Source organism: Haliotis cracherodii, unplaced genomic scaffold (assembly GCF_022045235.1).
Source record: "Haliotis cracherodii isolate W230 unplaced genomic scaffold, xgHalCrac1.p SCAF_2, whole genome shotgun sequence".
NCBI lineage: Eukaryota > Metazoa > Mollusca > Gastropoda > Lepetellida > Haliotidae > Haliotis > Haliotis cracherodii.
Genome location: NW_027266275.1, coordinates 62,480,002 through 62,496,664, shown reverse-complemented (window position 1 = coordinate 62,496,664; position 16,663 = coordinate 62,480,002). Strand labels below are relative to the sequence as shown.

The 16,663-nt window shown below is 43.8% G+C and overlaps 1 protein-coding gene across 1 annotated transcript in view; it reads right to left on the bottom strand.

Moving 5' to 3' along the window:
• LOC139469389 (lysosomal alpha-mannosidase-like) overlaps positions 1-16,663 on the bottom strand; it is an 81,573-nt gene that overhangs the window by 24,659 nt on the left and 40,251 nt on the right. The window contains exons 4-8 of the mRNA XM_071251551.1: positions 8,492-8,668; positions 7,110-7,303; positions 3,965-4,073; positions 2,367-2,455; positions 1,075-1,119 (exon numbers count right to left, since the gene is read on the bottom strand). Coding sequence (XP_071107652.1) covers positions 1,075-1,119; positions 2,367-2,455; positions 3,965-4,073; positions 7,110-7,303; positions 8,492-8,668 — 614 coding nt within the window. The remainder of the gene's footprint in view (positions 1-1,074; positions 1,120-2,366; positions 2,456-3,964; positions 4,074-7,109; positions 7,304-8,491; positions 8,669-16,663) is intronic.

The window sequence follows — 16,663 nt, the reverse complement described above, 5'->3', positions numbered from 1 at the left end:
TACCATGTCTAAATGCTAGATGACCTGCCTTATATAGCGCAGTGCACTGACGTGCGAGGACCAAATGGGATTTGCGCTCTCCATCAAACTAAACATCGCAATGATGAATTGAAATCATATACTAGTACGTACAGTTAGTTTATTAAATGTTCCATTTTATGTCCCATTTTATTTAATGACGGTGCTACTCAAGTTTTTGGAAAAGTGGAAATATTGGTGCCTCAGTGTAGTCAGTCATCAATGATCGAGTTATGGTCATCAGATTTACTGGGCCGATGTAATCAAGTAATGTAATTCTTGCTCATATTCAATTTAAAAAATAACCCATTTGTAATTGTTCACCTAAATCGTGTGAGTATTACTGCAGTATGGAACTTAAACCAAGTTTGTTAGTCTTGGACGTGCATGACTTCCCTATGCATATATAATATTTACGAATCAACAGTGGTATGTATAAATTTGTGGCGTCTCATACATTTAAGAGACTTGTTGGTTGTCAGACTCTAGTATACTTTTTTAACCTCACCAGACAGTATGAGACGACTGACTTTATACACTCACCTCTCTACTAGATGGCCATCTCCCAATGGTCTTGAGAATAACTGTTCATTTCAAATGGAAATACCACGACCAACTCAACCGTACGGTATGTTGTACGGAATGTTAGATTGTTGGACAAGTAAATTGTCGTATTAAAAATTGAAGTGATATTATCTTTATGCAGATTGGTACCCATAATTTATCTGAAGTCTCTCCTTTACCTCAATGAAGTGATACAGTGGAATCATAGATGATAAGATTGTTGAGGTTTAATTTAATAGTTGTACATATTTATCGTTATTATGCGAGATGGCAATCTCGTAATTGTAATGATCCAGGATTTAAGATAAGGCTACACAATGCTACACAAGCGTCAATATACTGTGCATTTATAGCCCTCAACTATGGATAAGTATAGATTTTGGCAGATAACTTGTCAGAAGAAAGGTTATTGTTTCGTTTATTCCGAAACACAAACATTCATTTGTTGTTACTAAAATAAGTTGTTCGTTTCGTTTTGTCTCTTAAATTTACCTGCTTTTCAATCTCGTCCAGGAACGTTTGCAAATCCATGTTATCCTGGAATCAAAGCAAAATAGTTCAAGCATGGCAGTGTGTAAAACAACTCTCACTCTCTCTCTCTGTTTCTCTCTCACACTCTTTCACTCACTCTCTCTGTTTCCCTCTCTCACTCAATCTCTCTGGTTCCCACTCTCAGTCTCTTTGTTTCTCTCTCACACTCTTTCACTCACTCTCTCTGTTTCCATCTCACACTTTTTCACCCATTCTCTCTGTTTCCTTCTTTCACTCTCTCTCTCTGTTTACCTCTCTCAATCACTCTGTTTCCCTCTCTCATTCACTCTCTGTTTCCCTCTCACTCATTCTCTGTTTCCCTCTTTCACTCATTCTCTGTTTCCCTCTCTCACTCACTCTCTCTGTTTCCCTCTTTCACTCACTCTCTCTGTTTCCCTCTTTCACTCACTCTCTCTGTTTCCTCTCTCTCTCACTCTCTCTCTGTTTCCCTCTCTAACTCTCTCTGTTCCCCTCTTACTCTCTCTGTTTCCCTCTCTCACTCATTCTGTTTCCCTCTCTCATTCACTCTCTCTGTTTCCCTCTCTCACTCACTCTCTCTGTTTCCCTCTTTCACTCACTCTCTCTGTTTCCTCTCTCTCTCACTCTCTCTCTGTTTCCCTCTCTAACTCTCTCTGTTTCCCTCTCTCATTCACTCTCTCTGTTTCCCTCTCTCATTCACTCTCTCTGTTTCCCTCTTTCACTCACTCTCTTTTTCCCTCTCTCATTCACTCTCTCTGTTTCCCTCTTTCACTCACTCTCTCTGTTTCCCTCTTTCACTCACTCTCTCTTTTTCCCTCTTTCACTCACTCTCTTTTTCCCTCTCTCATTCACTCTCTCTGTTTCCCTCTCTCATTCACTCTCTCTGTTTCCCTCTCTCATTCACTCTCTCTGTTTCCCTCTTTCACTCACTCTCTTTTTCCCTCTCTCATTCACTCTCTCTGTTTCCCTCTTTCACTCACTCTCTCTGTTTCCCTCTTTCACTCACTCTCTTTTTCCCTCTCTCATTCACTCTCTCTGTTTCCCTCTCTCACTCACTCTCTCTGTTTCCCTCTTTCACTCACTCTGTTTCCCTCTTTCACTCACACTCTCTGTTTCCCTCTTTCACTCACTCTCTGTTTCCCTCTATAACTCACTCTCTCTGTTTCCCCTCTCTCACTCTCTCTGTTTCCCTCTCTCACTCATTCTCTGTTTCCCTCTCTCATTCACTCATCCACGATCAGCGTGTCCATAAACATCTAAGGGACGCAACTCACCAGTCTGTCTTCCTTCCAGCCGTCCATGACGTAACCTTTCGGGGCGTAGTAGCCCCCGGAGATGTGAGTGAAGAGAGACCCCTTGTCACCTGTAGACCAGACAATGCTATAAAAGTGGTATGACAGCACAATACACAATACCCCTCACACTGCAAAATCTACTTGATTGTTTATTGTTAAACGCCGCAGTCAGCAGTTTTCCAGTTCTGTGACGGCGATTTGTAAATAATCTAGTCTGGGCCAGACAATCCTATAATTAATACCAACAAACAGTGATCCACTCACAGGATAAAATAACATGCAAAGTATATCATGTAGGCCAAATAATATTATAAGTTGTATAAATTTATGCGTCCCGCGTAAGGCTTTATATCACAAACCGGAGGTGGCGGTCGGGTAGCCTAGTGGTTAAAGCGTTCGCTCGTCACGCCGAAGACAATGTGTTCGAATCCCGACATGGGTACAATGTGGAAGCCCATTTCTGGTGTCCCCCGCCGTGATATTGCTGGAATATTGCTAAAAGCGGCGAAAAAGCGAATTCACTCAGTCACAAACCAGAGGCATGTTTAACCGATATGTTTAAATGTGAGATTATAAAAGAATTAACACAAATTCAAAATTGATAGCTGTTCTGAAAAAAGACTGCAGCACATTGTGACTAATAAATCGACACGTTAAGTGCAGGCCATGATGACCCATACAAATTTGAAACTACGAGCCCAACCCGAAATTTGCCTGCCACGGGCTTTTGGGCAGGTGCTTCAAGCATGTTAAGTTTCAGCTTAATTGGTCAAGAGGTTTCTGAGGAGATGATATTCACAGAGCCTAGATTACATTTGGAGAAAATTTAAGATCATCGTCAAACCACTACATTCGCGCTTCAGCCCGGAATCTGTTTCATGACTCATACTCATTGACATGTCATGAGAGTCATGGATTTAACGCCACTTTGTAGAGTAGTCATACATATCATCGATATAAAAAAACCTTGCTCCCTCATACAGTACTGTGATCATAAAACAAACATTAATATCTTCCCGGTCAAGATGAGCCGACTACTCTAAAGCCTCATAAGGCGCGAATACATTCCTGTGACCGCAACTGAGATGGACGTACGTGAAATGTACATTACTATATAATCTGGGGATGAGACGAGGGTGAGGCATCTATACAAGTCTGGAGATGAGGAAGGGGGCGTGGCATCTATACAAGTCTGGGCATAAGGAATGCGGCGTGGCATCTATATAAGTCTGGGGATGAGAAGGGGCTGTAGCTTATATGCAAGTCTGGGGATGACGTGGGGGAGTGGCGTCTATACGCCTAGGGATTAGGAAGGGGATGTGGCATCTATACAAGTCTGAGAAAGAGGAGGGAGTGTGGCGTCTATACAAGTCTGGGAATAAGGAGGGAGTGTGGCGACTATACAAGTCTGGGAATAAGGAGGGAGTGTGGCATCTATACAAGTCTGGAAATAAGGAGGGAGTGTGACATCTATTCAAGTCTGGGAATAAGGAGTGAGTGTGGCGTCTATACAAGTCTGGGAATAAGGAGTGAGTGTGGCATCTATTCAAGTTTAGGAATAAGGAGGGACGTCTCACCAAGGTTATCCGGACTACTTTGCCACACCAGCTCCCGTGTTTTGCTTTGCGTTCGGGCAGCGATGTCTTGATAGTCAATGCGGCCAAGTACAATAGCATCGAAACCCATCTGTAACATAAACATACGAATCAGTCGATTGAACCAGCCTTTACTGAGTGTTCTGTAAAATACACCCACTCAACGGGTATAACACTAAATATGTTGAGAGGATACACATGTATCGATGGATCTGTGTTTCTTTTCTTCAGAACAATTAAAAAAACATTCTGAGATTGTCATATTCCACCTCATTAACACATGCAATGAAAGTCGGAAGATCCGTGTGTACCAGGCAAAAAAATCACGTTTTCACTCTTGGATGATCATCTTTAGATGTGAATTGAAAAAAGGTAAAGAGCAGTTATTTTAATAATCCACAGTGGATGGTTGTATTTGTGAAAACAAAATATTTTTTTACCCATAAAATGCTCCTCGCAGATCATAAGTTCACTAGGGACAAATAACAGATCATCTACGGTTTCTCTTAGTCACTGAAGCCGAATCCCTACATCACTAATCACAATCAGAGGGGGCCAGTGTCCAATTGCGGACTGAAGCTGTGCAGTGTCATGAAACCCAGCCATACAACACCCCAGGCTTTAGCCAAATGGGTGGATTATTCACTTATACTAGGTAGAAGAAAGCTGACCAGATGTAGCGTGACCTTCAGCCTTAATCCAGCATAGCTGGCCAGAAAGTTATTACAAGAACAAATTGTCTCGAAAAAAAAGCTTAGACCCTCATACCCGAGCACCTCTCACAGTTATTGGATAGACGGACGTGGTCTGTGTTTTCTTGTATTCTAGGGCAGTATATATATTTTCGTTAATATATGTGGGTCCTTGGTTATGACCAGAATAGCATCACACTGTCTAGGTAGGCTTTGGCAAACATGATATTAGTGTCGTTAAATTGACAAAGATTGGGAGACTAGCATCTCATGGATGGGCTGAAATTACACTATGTAAACTGAGAATGTCAGTATCAAACACGTTGGTGATAGACATAGATGAAATTCCAACACGCACACTAATTTCAACTAATGTGTAATGCTCACTGTTTACTGATCGTCGGAAACAAACAGTCTGTTGTTGATATTGTCTGTAGATATACTTTTACACATACCTGTAAATTTACCTTTACCTACATCTGTGCTGTACACATAACTGTAAATCTACCTTTACATACACCTGTACACAGACATGTAAATTTAACTTTACCTACACCTGTATACATAACTGTAATTTTACCTTTACATTCACCTGTACACATAATTGTAAATTTACCTTCACCTACACATGTACACACACCTGTAAATTTACCTTTACATACACCTGTACACATTACTGTAAATGTATCTATACGCCTGTACACATAACTGTAAATCTACCTTTACCTACACCTGAACACATAACGGTAAATCTACCTTTACCTACACCTGTACACATAACTGTAATTTTGCATTCACCTGTAAACATAACTGTAAGGGGCGGTCGGGTAGCCTAGTGGTTAAAGCGTTCGCTCGTCACGCCGAAGACCCGGGTTCGATTCCCGACATGGGTACAATGTGGAAGCCCATTTCTGGTGTCCCCCGCCGTGATATTGCTGGAATATTGCTAAAAGCGGCGTAAAACCATACTCACTCACTCACTTACATAATTGTAAATCTACCTTTACATACACCTGTTCACATAACTGTAAATTTACCTTTACATACACCTGTTCACATAACTGTACATATCTACCTTTACCTACACCTGTACACATAACTGTAAATCTACCTTTACCTACACCTGTTCACATAACTGTATATCTACCTTTACCTACACCTGTTCACATAACTGTATATCTCTACCTTTACCTACACCTGTTCACAAAACTGTATATCTACCGTTACCTACACCTGTTCACTTAACTTTATATTTACCTTTACCTACACCTGTACACATTACTGTATATCTACCTTTACCTACACCTGTTCACATAACTGTACATCTCTACCTTTACCTACATCTGTTCACATAATTGTATATCTCTACCTTTACCTACACCTGTACACATTACTGTATATCTACCTTTACCTACACCTGTTCACATAACTGTACATCTCTACCTTTACCTACACCTGTTCACATAACTGTACATCTCTACCTTTACCTACACCTGTTCACATAATTGTATATCTCTACCTTTACATACACCTGTTCACATAACTGTATATCTCTACCTTTACCTACACCTGTACACATTATTGTTGATTTACCTTTACCTACACCTGTTCACATAACTGTATATCTCTACCTTTACCTACACCTGTTCACATAACTGTATATCTACCTTTAACTACACTTGTTCACATTACTGTTGATTTACCTTTACCTACACCTGTTCACATAACTGTATATCTCTACCTTTACCTACACCTGTTCACATAACTGTATATCTACATTTACGTACACCTGTTCACATTACTGTTGATTTACCTTTACCTACACCTGTTCACATAACTGTATATCTCTACCTTTACCTACACCTGTTCACATTACTGTATATCTACCTTTACCTACACCTATACACATAACTGTATATCTAACTTTACCTACACCTGTACACATAATTGTAAATCTACCTTAACCTACACTTGTACACATAATTGTAAATCTACCTTTACCTACACTTTTTCACATAACTTTTGATTTACCTTTACATACACCTATACACATACCTGTAAATCTACCTTTACCTACACCTGTACACACACCTGTACAATTACCTGTACATGCACTAGTACAATTATCTGTACAAATACATTGCTCACATGATAGCATGGCACTGCAAGAAGGTTCTTTTACATATTTGGGTTGTGAGTAAAATTGATAATTAGAGAAGAGAGAACTGCCACCTTTTATTTCATGGATTATCGGCCTAACATTTGCATCTCATGTCATGTATTGTTCATTTTGTGACAAAACATCCCATAATTATTAACAAAATCGTTCCTGTAATCCCAACACTGACGAGAGCTTTAACCTCTAAGTGACCTTCGGGAGTTGTTCACCGCGCGATACGTCATGATGACGGTCATCGGTATTTGTTAAGACATACCTGTGCAAATATTGACGAATGTTCTCTAGAATGTCCGAACTGGTCGACATGCCAGGCTACCTTGGACTGGGCACAGGGTCCGAAGTGGCGGTCAATGAAATCAAACCCCAGTGTGTGCTGGTCGATGATGTCGTTGTAGAATGTCGTCGCTGCGTCGCTCATACACCATCCTCCTATGACAATCTCCAGACGCCCTTGAGAGAGATTAACAACGTACTAAGGACCTGTTTACACCGTCAACACTGCTGTAAACACTCCGCAAGTCCAGGCCGTGATGGAATAGTACCCCGCCATCTGGACAAGTACCGTCACTATGGTCTACATATAATGATATTATGAAATAAACATAATCTACAAGTTCAAGAAATTCACTGAATTTTGGCTCAGATGATTGTATTTTGATGCTTGTATATACTGTATGTCTAATTGTGTACGTGTATATGTTTGTCTCTAATGAGAACTACTCAACTAAATTTGACCCGTGAGTGAGTGAGTGAGTTGGATTTAACGCCGCTTTTGACATTATTTCAGTTATAGCACGGTGTGTCAGCTTAATGTGGGAGGAAAGCCAGAAGTGATGCAGGTCTAAGACGCACCCAGGGGACGCAACTCTGCACAGCGAATCGCGGCGCCTTAGATGACTGGGCCACCCGTGCCCCCTTGGCCCGTGAAAATCTAGTGATGTATGAGCTAGCTGCTACAGCACGGCATCGTACCCCTTCCCTCCCCTCACCCAGACACACCACCCCTCCCCTCACCCAAACACCAACACACTCACACCAGCCCCGGACCCGTGAAGATTCCGGGGTAGAATAGGTCTTCAGCAACCCATGCATGCCGTAAAAGACGAGTTTTCTTGTCGTAAGAGGCGACTAACGGAATCGGGTGGTCAGTTCGCTGACTTGGTTGCATGTCATCGTATCCCAATTGCATGGACATATGCTCATGATGTCAATCACTGGATTGTCTGGTCCAGACTCGATTATTTACAGACCGCCATCATATAGCTGGAATATTGCTGAGTGCGGCATTAAACAAGAAAGAAACAAGCTAATGAGAACAGTTAACTGACAAGTTGATGTCAATGAAACACAGTACATGGACTTCTCGAACGGAAGACAAACGACAGTTGACAGTGAGAGCAATGAGCGGTACACAGTTACTGGTGGTCGATGACGTGTATCATGGGACACCCTTCCCAGACGTTCACCACGTTGGTGAAACCCACGACCAAGGTACTGTGCCTACCCACCAACGATCATAATCAGTGTCTGGGATTCGAATCCACAATGGATCCTAACTCATCTACGGGACGTAACTCGCAATACTCTAACACTCAACCCTCTTAAAGGTCGGAATATGAAGACGGAAAATTGACATACTTTGTTTGATGAGTTCCTTGACCTGGGCTTGCGTTTGCTGGTCAATTTCCTTCCACCACATGGACAGGAAGGCCATTTCGATGAAGATGAATTTTCTTTTCGGGTTTTCCAATAGTTCAGGAATAGTCGTATTGAGGACGCAGCGAACACATTCGTGGCCAAAATGGTGGGAATATCCTGGAAGAAAACGCATATCGTTATGTTCGTGCGCCTTAATGTTCTTAAATGGAAATGGGGAAATGAAATTCACTAGGACGCCTGGTGCTCTGGTCGTGGTTGGAGTAGTAGTTGGAGCGGCTGTGTTTGTTGAAGTAGAGGAGTGGAGGTAGTCGTAGTAGTAGTAGTAGTAGTGGTGGTGGAGGTGGTGGAGGTGGTGGTAGTAGCAATAGTAGTATGATCAGCAGCAGTAGTAGTAGTACTAGTAGTAGCAGTAATGGTAGTAGTAGAAATAGTAGTAGAAGAGGTAGTAATAGTTGTAGTAGTAGAGGAGGTAGTAGTATTAGTAGCAATACTAGTAGTAGTTGTTGTAGTAGCAGTAGTTGCTGCAGCAGCAGTAGCAGTAGTGGTAGTAGTAGTAGTAGTTGTAGCAGTAGTAGTAGTAGCAGTGGCAGTTGTTGAAGTTGTGGTAGTAGTAGTAGTGGTTGTAACAGCAGCAGTAGTAGCTTTAGTAGAAGAGGTAGAAGTAGCTGTAGTGGTGGCAATAGTAGTAGTAGATTGGTAATAGTAGCAGCAGTAGTGTAACTTGTAGTAGTCAAGGAGTAGGTTGTTACAGCCCCCGCCAAGGAGCAGAACAACGACGCATGTTTATAAAGCAGTAAAAATGTAAATCAGTAAATTGATCAAAGATGTTTGCCCCGGAATGACCTTCTCGGAGCAGTATATCGCCCACATAAACATCAAGTATGACCCCAATGTGAGTCTCTGTTAACCCGTTTCTATAGACAGGTACATAACATTGCGATAGACAAGAACATATCAAAGTGCTGACCTAAGTGTCGTATGAACTCATTTGTGACATGTTTCAAAAGGTGCGCCGAAGTGTAAACGATACAAATGTCCCGAACTCAGCGTCGTCAGTTTGACTTACCAACCTCCGACTGTACCATCCACGTAAACCAAATCCTATTATAAAAATATGATTCAACACCGTGTAACCAAACCGGCTCCATGTAGACACGGTCATTCACTGGTTTGGGGAGCCGCTGTCGAAGATTTCATTATTACAGCCAACCCAAGCCCTGAGGGTATATATTTGGGACGTCAATTCCACTCTCCCCAAACACGACAATAATACGTGTGTTTTTACACGAATTTCAGAAACGATTTAACATTTCAAACCTGCATTATGTCACAGAATGAAGTGTGTCACAACTCTGTCATATCACAATCTATGGGTTATTTCTCAAATAGTTGATGAAGTCGTTAAGGGGCGAGCATCAGGATGACTGAAAATAGCTGTCACTGCTTTATAGCCATGTGTAGCCAAACATGTTTGTGTCTTTGTCTCATGGGTTTGGTCTTGAGACAATGACAGAAGACCTATGGGATGTTTTCGCACAAACAAATGCCACTTAGCATACGTTTCAAGAAACTCTATTTCAAAATTGGTTTCGGTCTTAATTAAGATCAATGGCCTATTAGCAACGAAAAACGAAAGTGCGTCGGGTTTTTAAGTGCGTCGTTGTTTTCAAAGCATTTAATTAAATAACACTTAACAGTCTCGAAAAACAACACTGCGCGTTGACGACGTTTTTGAGTCAGTCTTTGATGTTTTCTTTCCACAATGACCAAGACGAATTCGTGAGAGAATGATTTCATCACGTCTTTCGGTTCGGTGGTCTCCATATGTTTTACGTATTACCATCTTCAAAAGACATCCGTCGTCGTATATTTTTACGAACGTGTTCTTATGATTGCATGCGTGGTGATTGATCACTGCACCAGCGTTAACAGATCGCGGAAGATGATGGCGAGACAGCGGTGAGTTAAACGACACATTGTTTCAGTTTTATCACGGCGTGGCACCTTCGAATAGGAGCACCCCTTGGGGACACCGGGTCACAAATGACCCCCAGACCTTGCTGGTCGTATGAAGGTCACTTGGTTGATTCCGTGACAACGTGTGTACAGGTGTTCATGATATCACTCACTGGTGTGTCCAGATTCGATTGTGTAATGTCGCAGTTATACAGCTAGATATGAATACGGCATTTACAATAAACAAACAGACAGACAGACAGACAGACAGACAGAGAGACGGGCAGGCAGGGAGACACACAGACAGACAGACAAATAAACTGACAGACAGGCAGGCAAACAGACAGACAGACAGACAGGCAGACAGACAGACAGACAGACAATCAAATAAACTGAGAGACAGGCAGACAGACAGACAGACAGACAGACAGACAGACAGACAGACAGACAGACAGACCATGTGGGGGGAGATACCAATGAGATTCAGACCCGAGATTGTTACTATGTGCTTGCTTATGAGCAAGGAAAAAAGGGGGCGGTCGGGTAGCCCAGTGGTTAAGGCGTTCTCTTGTCACGCCGAAGACCCGGGTTCGATTCCCGACATGGGTACAATGTGTGAAGCCAATTTCTGGTGACCCCGCCGTGATATTGCTGGAATATTGCTGAAAGCGGCGTAAAACTCACTCGTTCACTCAGACCAGAGATTTGACCAATTTGGATAAAAAACCGGATCCATACACGATTGAGGAACGTAATACTGTACTTGTGTTTAGTCAGTCCGGGGTTTATTAATCAGCATTGAATACAGGTGCGTAAACCTAACAGTACTCCACCTGTTGTTATCACCGTGAAGATCCGGGGTAGAGTAGGTCTTCAGCAACCCATGCTTGCCGTAAATGGCGACTATCCTTGTCGTAAGAGGCGACTAACGGGATCGGGTGGTCAGGCTTGCTGACTTGGTTGAAGCATGTCATTGTATCCCAATTTCGTGGATCGATGCTCATGATGTCAATCACTGGATTGTCTGGTCTAGACTCGATTATTGACAGAATGACAGCTGGAATATTGCTGAGTGCGGCGTTAAACAACAAACAAACTAACCATCTGCTGCTATCCCCTTTACCCCGCCTGTTGCTATCCCCGGTACTCCCACTGATTGATATCCCCGGTACTCCCACTGATTGATATCCCCAGTACTCCCACTGATTGATATCCCCGGTACCCCCACCTGTTGCTATCCCCGGTACTCCCACTGATTGATATCCCCGGTACCCCCACTGATTGATATCCCCGGTACTCCCACTGATTGATATCCCCGGTACTCCCACTGATTGATATCCCCGGTACCCCCACCTGTTGCTATCCCCAGTACTCCCGTCTATTGATATCCCCAGTACTCCCACCTGTTGTGATCCCCAGTACTCCCGTCTATTGATATCCCCGGTACCCCACATGTTGTTATCCCCGGTACCCCCACCTGTTGTGATCCCCAGTACTCCCGTCTATTGATATCCCCGGTACCCCACATGTTGTTATCCCCGGTACCCCCACCTGTTGCTATCCCCAGTACTCCCGTCTATTGATATCCCCGGTACCCCCACCTGTTGTGATCCCCAGTACTCCCGTCTATTGATATTCCCGGTACCCCACATGTTGTTATCCCCGGTACCCCCACCTGTTGCTATCCCCAGTACTCCCGTCTATTGATATTCCCGGTACCCCCCACCTGTTGCTATCCCCAGTACTCCCGTCTATTGATATCCCCGGTACCCCCACCTGTTGTGATCCCCAGTACTCCCGTCTATTGATATCCCCGGTACCCCCACCTGTTGTGATCCCCAGTACTCCCGTCTATTGATATCCCCGGTACCCCCACCTGTTGTGATCCCCAGTACTCCCGTCTATTGATATTCCCGGTACCCCACATGTTGTTAACCCCGGTACCCCCACCTGTTGCTATCCCCAGTACTCCCGTCTATTGATATCCCCGGTACCCCCACCTGTTGTGATCCCCAGTACTCCCGTCTATTGATATCCCCGGTACTCCCATCTGTTGTTATCCCCAGTACTCCCGTCTATTGATATTCCCGGTACTCCCGTCTATTGATATCCCCAGTACTCCCACATGTTGTTATCCCCAGTACTCCCATCTGTTGTTATCCCCAGTACTCCCGTCTATTGATATCCCCAGTACTCCCGTCTATTGATATTCCCGGTACCCCACATGTTGTTATCCCTGGTACCCCCACCTGTTGTGATCCCCAGTACTCCCGTCTATTGATATCCCCAGTACTCCCGTCTATTGATATTCCCGGTACCCCACATGTTGTTATCCCCGGTACCCCCACCTGTTGTGATCCCCAGTACTCCCACCTGTCGTTATCCCCGGTACTCCCACCTGTCGTTATCCCCGGTACCCCCACCTGTTGTGATCCCCGGTACTCCCACCTGTCGTTATCCCCGGTACCCCCACCTGTTGCTATCCCCGGTACTCCCGTCTATTGATATCCCCGGTACTCCCACATGTTGTTATCCCCGGTACTCCCATCTGTTGTTATCCCCAGTACCCCCACCTGTTGTGATCCCCGGTACTCCCGTCTATTGATATCCCCTGTACCCCACATGTTGTTATCCCCGGTACTCCCGTCTATTGATATCCCCAGTACCCCACATGTTGTTATCCCCGGTACTCCCGTCTATTGATATCCCCAGTACCCCCACCTGTTGTGATCCCCGGTACTCCCGTCTATTGATATCCCCAGTACCCCACATGTTGTTATCCCCGGTACCCCCACCTGTTGCTATCCCCGGTACTCCCGTCTATTGATATCCCCGGTACCCCCACCTGTTGTGATCCCCGGTACTCCCACCTGTCGTTATCCCCGGTACCCCCACCTGTCGTTATCCCCGGTACCCCCACCTGTTGTGATCCCCAGTACTCCCACCTGTCGTTATCCCCGGTACTCCCACCTGTCGTTATCCCCGGTACCCCCACCTGTTGTGATCCCCGGTACTCCCACCTGTCGTTATCCCCGGTACCCCCACCTGTTGCTATCCCCGGTACTCCCGTCTATTGATATCCCCGGTACCCCCACATGTTGTTATCCCCGGTACTCCCACATGTTGTTATCCCCGGTACTCCCATCTGTTGTTATCCCTGGTACCCCACATGTTGTTATCCCTGGTACCCCACCTGTTGTGATCCCCAGTACTCCCGTCTATTGATATCCCCAGTACCCCACCTGTTGTTATCCCCGGTACTCCCGTCTATTGATATCCCCAGTACTCCCGTCTATTGATATCCCCGGTACTCCCGTCTATTGATATCCCCAGTACTCCCGTCTATTGATATCCCCGGTACTCCCACATGTTGTTATCCCTGGTACCCCACATGTTGTTATCCCCAGTACTCCCACATGTTGTTATCCCCGGTACTCCCACATGTTGTTATCCCCGGTACTCCCACCTGTTGCTATCCCCAGTACTCCCGTCTATTGATATCCCCAGTACTCCCACATGTTGTTATCCCCGGTACTCCCATCTGTTGTTATCCCCAGTACCCCCACCTGTTGCTATCCCCAGTACTCCCGTCTATTGATATCCCCAGTACTCCCACATGTTGTTATCCCCGGGAGCTTATTGGGTTCACACAACTGTCACAGTTCACGACAATCCACAGTTCAAGCTACTGTAAACAGCTGTCGCGATGTGTTTCAGCCCTCCTTTCCCACGGTGTCCCATGTTTAGAATTTAGAATGGGTGGCAAAAACTCAACGTGACATTCTTACATTGTTCTGACATGATATTACGTTTATCGCGAGATCCTGCACAGAAATCGTTCGTTCATCTTTAAAAAAATCAGAAAATCTGTTATTACGGTGTTTGGAACGTTCATCAGATAAATAATAACGAAATGAAATATAGTCATGGTTATAAGCGATAAGTCAGTGAAAATATTAGACTAGCTGTACTAGTAACTGGTCATTGTGATAAAGGGCTTATGGCGTGGGAACCGAATGATCCATGTATGTATAACCACATTTCTATGCCTTCTTTCTTGGTTGTGTCGTCTAAAATCACTTTACTCCCTTAATGCCTAGAATTTGTCACTTTAAGATGACACAAATCACCATTTAAAAACGCACCTCTAACAGTTATAATCAAGAGAATGTTTTTTTACTGTAATAAATGTCAGTAGTGTTTCAGAGCATACCTGTTGTCATTGCTAAAAAACTTACATCTAAAAGTTGTAATCAAGATAATGTCTTTTTACTGTAATATATAAATGTCAGCAGAGTGTCAGAGTGTCCCTGTTAGCATTGCTTCGTAATGCAGCGTGAACATGTCTTGTCATTGACGTGCATATCATGCCTGCCACTTGCATACAGTACTTAATCACTGCATAATTGCATGGCGCTATGTATTTTTTTGTATTTATTACTTAATAAAACATACAGCTGTATTACACATTGTGAAATACCAAAACGAGTGCTTATGTACGCTTAGAAAAATATTGAAACCTCTCAACAACCCTTAGCTTATTGCGTGTGGAGATGATAGCTCACTGAGAGGAGCTTATGCACGACTCGATGACCCTAGCAACCTTGTTGCTAGGCTGACGTCACATGACATTGTTTCGACGATTTATCTTGCAACTAAATTCCACAAATTACGTCATCGGGTATTGTGACGTGAATGTAAACTTTGTGGTGCAGGACCCCGTTCCACAAGGCGATCGCACCGTAGCGCAACGACAGTCGTTAATCTAAGTTAAAGTATGTGAGTTGCGATAACCTTAGCGCTACGATAACTTTGTGGAACGGAGGCCTGAATTTTAAAGGTAGACCGTTGTATGGTATTAGACTCATACGTTTCAACTTTTGAAGAATTATTCTGTTAAACTCAATTGGGTTATGCCGTGGATCGCATAGGTGTCAGGTTATTCACACTCAACAGTATAATTCAAAAAACGTTATAAATGGCAAGTAATACTCGTTTCATAAATTGGTATTACACGGGAGCTCGTTTAGTATCCTTTGTCTCTAAGATGTGTGCATGTACATGTATGTGAGAGAGAAGGTATGCATGTTCCCTTATGTGTCTATGTGTGCCTGTTTAGAATGTGTCTTTTCTGTGTCCGTCTCTGTAAATGTATGTGTGTCCGTATGTCCGTGTCCATTACCCCAAATATTCATAAGCCCCACATTTTGAGTGAGTGAGTGAGTGAGTTTGGTTTAACGCCGCTTTTAACAGTATTCCAGTTATATCGCGGCGTGTCAGTTTGATGTGGGAGGAAAGCCCGAAGTGATGCAGGTCTCAGACGTTTACCACTTCGGTGAAACCCACGAGCACAAGTATGGTGCTGACAAACCTAGAAACATAATCGGGGCGAACCGGGATTCGAACCCACAATCATAGGTTTCTGGCGTGCCCAAGGGACGCAACTCTGCACAGCGAATGGCGGCGCCTTAGACGACTGGGCCACCCGTGCCCCCCGTGCCCCCCTCCCACCTACCCACATTTTGAAAGTATATAGAGGATAGAAGTTTTCATGTCATACTATGTTTACGACACGAGTGTCTAAATTCCGGTATTTCCCAGGCGACAGTTCTATTTATTACTGAAGTGGTCTACATACAGAGACGAATTTTACTGTTTTACCTACACGGACAGCAAGTCGCAACATCAGCGGAACCACAATTTGTCGAATGACGTCACAATCTTCAGCTATGACGTCGTTTCTAGTGTGACGTCATTCCGACCTCGAGTCACAATAAGATTCGAATCACATCAACAATGACGTCGGGATGGCCGAAACAATACACTGTTGTCTCGTGACGTGATATGACCCAAGGGCACATATAGAGAATCTCACCAGAGTGTCTTTTGATATCAAATATATCAACACGAGTTGATAAAAGCGGAAAAATTCCGAGGCTTGCCGAGGATTTTGGACACTTTTATCAACGAGTGTTGATATATTTGATATCAAGACACGAGGGTGAGATTTTATTTATCATCCAACATCATTCTTTCAACTTTTTCAATTTGTAGACAGCAATTAGCAGTGTCTTCAGTGTAAAAAGTACTGCAAACAGCTTCAGTAGCAGAGCCATTAGTGATGTCATTTGATTGTGACGTCATGGTAACCAGTGACGTCACAATGGTCTGCAAAGTATTGTGATGTAATTTCAT